The sequence below is a fragment of the Phaethon lepturus genome, unplaced genomic scaffold (genome assembly GCF_000687285.1).
Source record: "Phaethon lepturus isolate BGI_N335 unplaced genomic scaffold, ASM68728v1 scaffold35577, whole genome shotgun sequence".
Lineage (NCBI taxonomy): Eukaryota > Metazoa > Chordata > Aves > Phaethontiformes > Phaethontidae > Phaethon > Phaethon lepturus.
In genome coordinates, this window is record NW_010553141.1 from 1 (window position 1) to 2,443 (window position 2,443).

Genomic DNA, 2,443 nt, shown 5'->3' on the forward strand with positions numbered 1-2,443 from the left:
CGCCTGGGGGAGAGGAGTTGGAGGGTCTTGGTGTTTGTGTGCGGGCAGGGTGCCTCCGGGGGACAGAAGGGCTGGCAGTGAGGGCAGGAGGGGAGGGGTGCCCAGCGCAGGGTGCTGGTGTGGCAAGGTGATGCCTGGAGTGATGTCTGGGGGATACAGGGGGGCACTGGGGACTCCCTGTCTGCCTCCAGCCCTGAACTCCCTTACTGCCCTTCTCTGTGGGGTCCCCATGGGGCTGGGGACCGTGGGAGCTGCTTGTGCCACGTGCCAAGTGGCACCAAGGTGGTGTTGGACAGGAACAAAAGTCGCTCCCCTCCCTCCTCCTCCTCCCCTCACCTGGCAACTGTTTGTCCAACACCTTGCTGGCTTATCTCTCCACACCCAGGGAGCCGTGGGATGAGGGCAGAGGTGCTCCCCCACCCCCTGTGGGGCAAAGGCCTGCCTGGCACTGCCCTTCCCAGGGCCTGGACCCTCCCAAGCACAAGCGGGTTCCCCCAAGAGTAGCAGCACCCACCTCCCCAGGATGGGAGCATATGCTGGGGAACAGGGTGAGAGCCCATGTTTTTGGGTGGCAGCTCCCTGCAGAAGCAGTGCTGGGGCATTTCAGAGCCCAGGGGTGTAGCCAACATCAGGTTTTATAGCCCTGGCTCATGCGCACTGTGACTGTGTCTCACATCCTGTGGTGGGGAGTTCCAGCGCTGAGCTGGGCATCACACGAAAATTTCCCCCACGGTGTGTGATGTCTAGGCTGATGCTCAGTCGTTTCATTTCATGCTTCCCAGGACTGGCTTCATGCATGACCATGAATGCGCTGTCCCTCACCCTGATTTTGTAGCACTTTCCGGGACCCTCCAGCATCACCTTTCCCGGCTGCACAGTCCTAGTCCATTCACCTGGTTTTGTATAGAAGCTCCTGTATCACTTTTCCTGCACCCTTTCTAGCTCTCCTCCATCCCTTTTGCAGCAGGGGAAGGGAACAGAAGTGCGGGCTCTACTTTCGCAAGCCAAGCACGCAGGGGCTTGGGCCCTCCTGAGATGCAGCTGCTGCCCGGGGAAGCGGGCAGTGCAGGGCAAGGCTGGGAGCGCTGCCACGCGGGCGTTCGGGGCTGGCATCCCTCTGCTTGCTGGGGAGGACAGTGGCAGGGGGGGACGAGGCAGGGCAGTTGCCTTGCTTGTGTGACCTCTGTGGCCACCAGGTCTAGGGCTTTTGGGATCTGCTGCTGTCCCCTCAGGCCTGGCTTTTCAGCCCTTATGGCAGGGAGAGGTGGAGGGGGCTTCACCCCACATCCCTTCTGCTCCAGCACAACAGAGGTCTTGAGTGGGTTTGGCATTTCTCACGGGAGCAGAGGCTGGATGAAGCTATGAGGCTGCCCAGTGCTATGTCCTTGTACCTCAGGACTTGAGGAGTGGTACCAAGCAGAACTGTGCTGAGGACTGGGCAGGTTGTTTCACTTGTGCCCACGGGCAGTGCTGGAGACCCTGAGAGATCCTCCCATCCAGGAGGCAGAAGGGTCACAGTTCCCGCATCCTCCTCTTGTCAGCTGGAAGCCCCTGGGCCAGTGCTAGTGCAGGGGAGTTACCCTGGGAGCAGAGAGAGTATTTCACCCTGACCAAGGCTCTGCTGCCAACAGGCTCTTCATCGAGCCGGGAAGTGGGGGAAAAATGGAGGGGGAGATGAGTACCCTGTTGGGTGCACAACCTTGGGAGATGCTGTGTTAAACAAGGGGGTGCTGGCCACTGCAGGGTGTCTTGGAGGGCATGGGATGGACAAGGCACCCCATGTTCTCAGATCTTCCTCTGCTGGACCAACCCCCAAAGGGTCTGGGGGACCCAGAGAGGCTTTGTGGAAGCACGGTGGGTTACAATCTGCCAACCACGCTGCTACCCTCTGCGTCCAAAAAGCTTTTACTGACTCTGCCCCTCTGCCCTGCAGCGCTGCAAGGACCGCTTGAACTCCCTGGCCATCTCCGTCATGAACCAGTGGCCAGGGGTGAAGCTGCGGGTGACGGAGGGCTGGGACGAGGATGGGCACCACTCAGAGGAGTCGTTGCATTACGAGGGCCGAGCCGTGGACATCACGACCTCGGACCGGGACCGCAACAAGTACGGCATGCTGGCTCGCCTGGCCGTGGAGGCTGGCTTCGACTGGGTCTACTACGAGTCCAAGGCGCACATCCACTGCTCTGTCAAATCAGGTAAGGCCGGGGAGGGCAGCAAGCGGGGCCGGGGGCCAGCCCCCACATTGCGGCGTGTCCGGGGAGCCTGGCCAGCTGTGTGGGGTGCTCCCGGCTGGACGCTGGCTCTCACAGCCTGATTTCCCTGTCTGGGGCAGTCGAGTGGGGAGTGAGTCACACACCTGTGGCCAGCGGTGCCATGGGGCAAATTCCCCATCTCGCCCCCATGGGCCTACAGCCTGACCCACCCTCTCTACCCACCTCCATTT

The 2,443-nt window shown here is 61.3% G+C and overlaps 1 protein-coding gene across 1 annotated transcript; it reads left to right on the plus strand.

Moving 5' to 3' along the window:
* Positions 1–1,933: 1,933 nt before the first annotated feature.
* LOC104624171 (tiggy-winkle hedgehog protein) lies at positions 1,934–2,195 on the plus strand (the record flags this gene model as incomplete). The annotated part of the gene is made up of 1 exon (XM_010291464.1): positions 1,934–2,195. A coding segment is annotated over one exon (262 nt), but the record flags the coding sequence as incomplete, so codon positions are not given.
* Between the last annotated feature and the right edge of the window lie 248 nt (positions 2,196–2,443).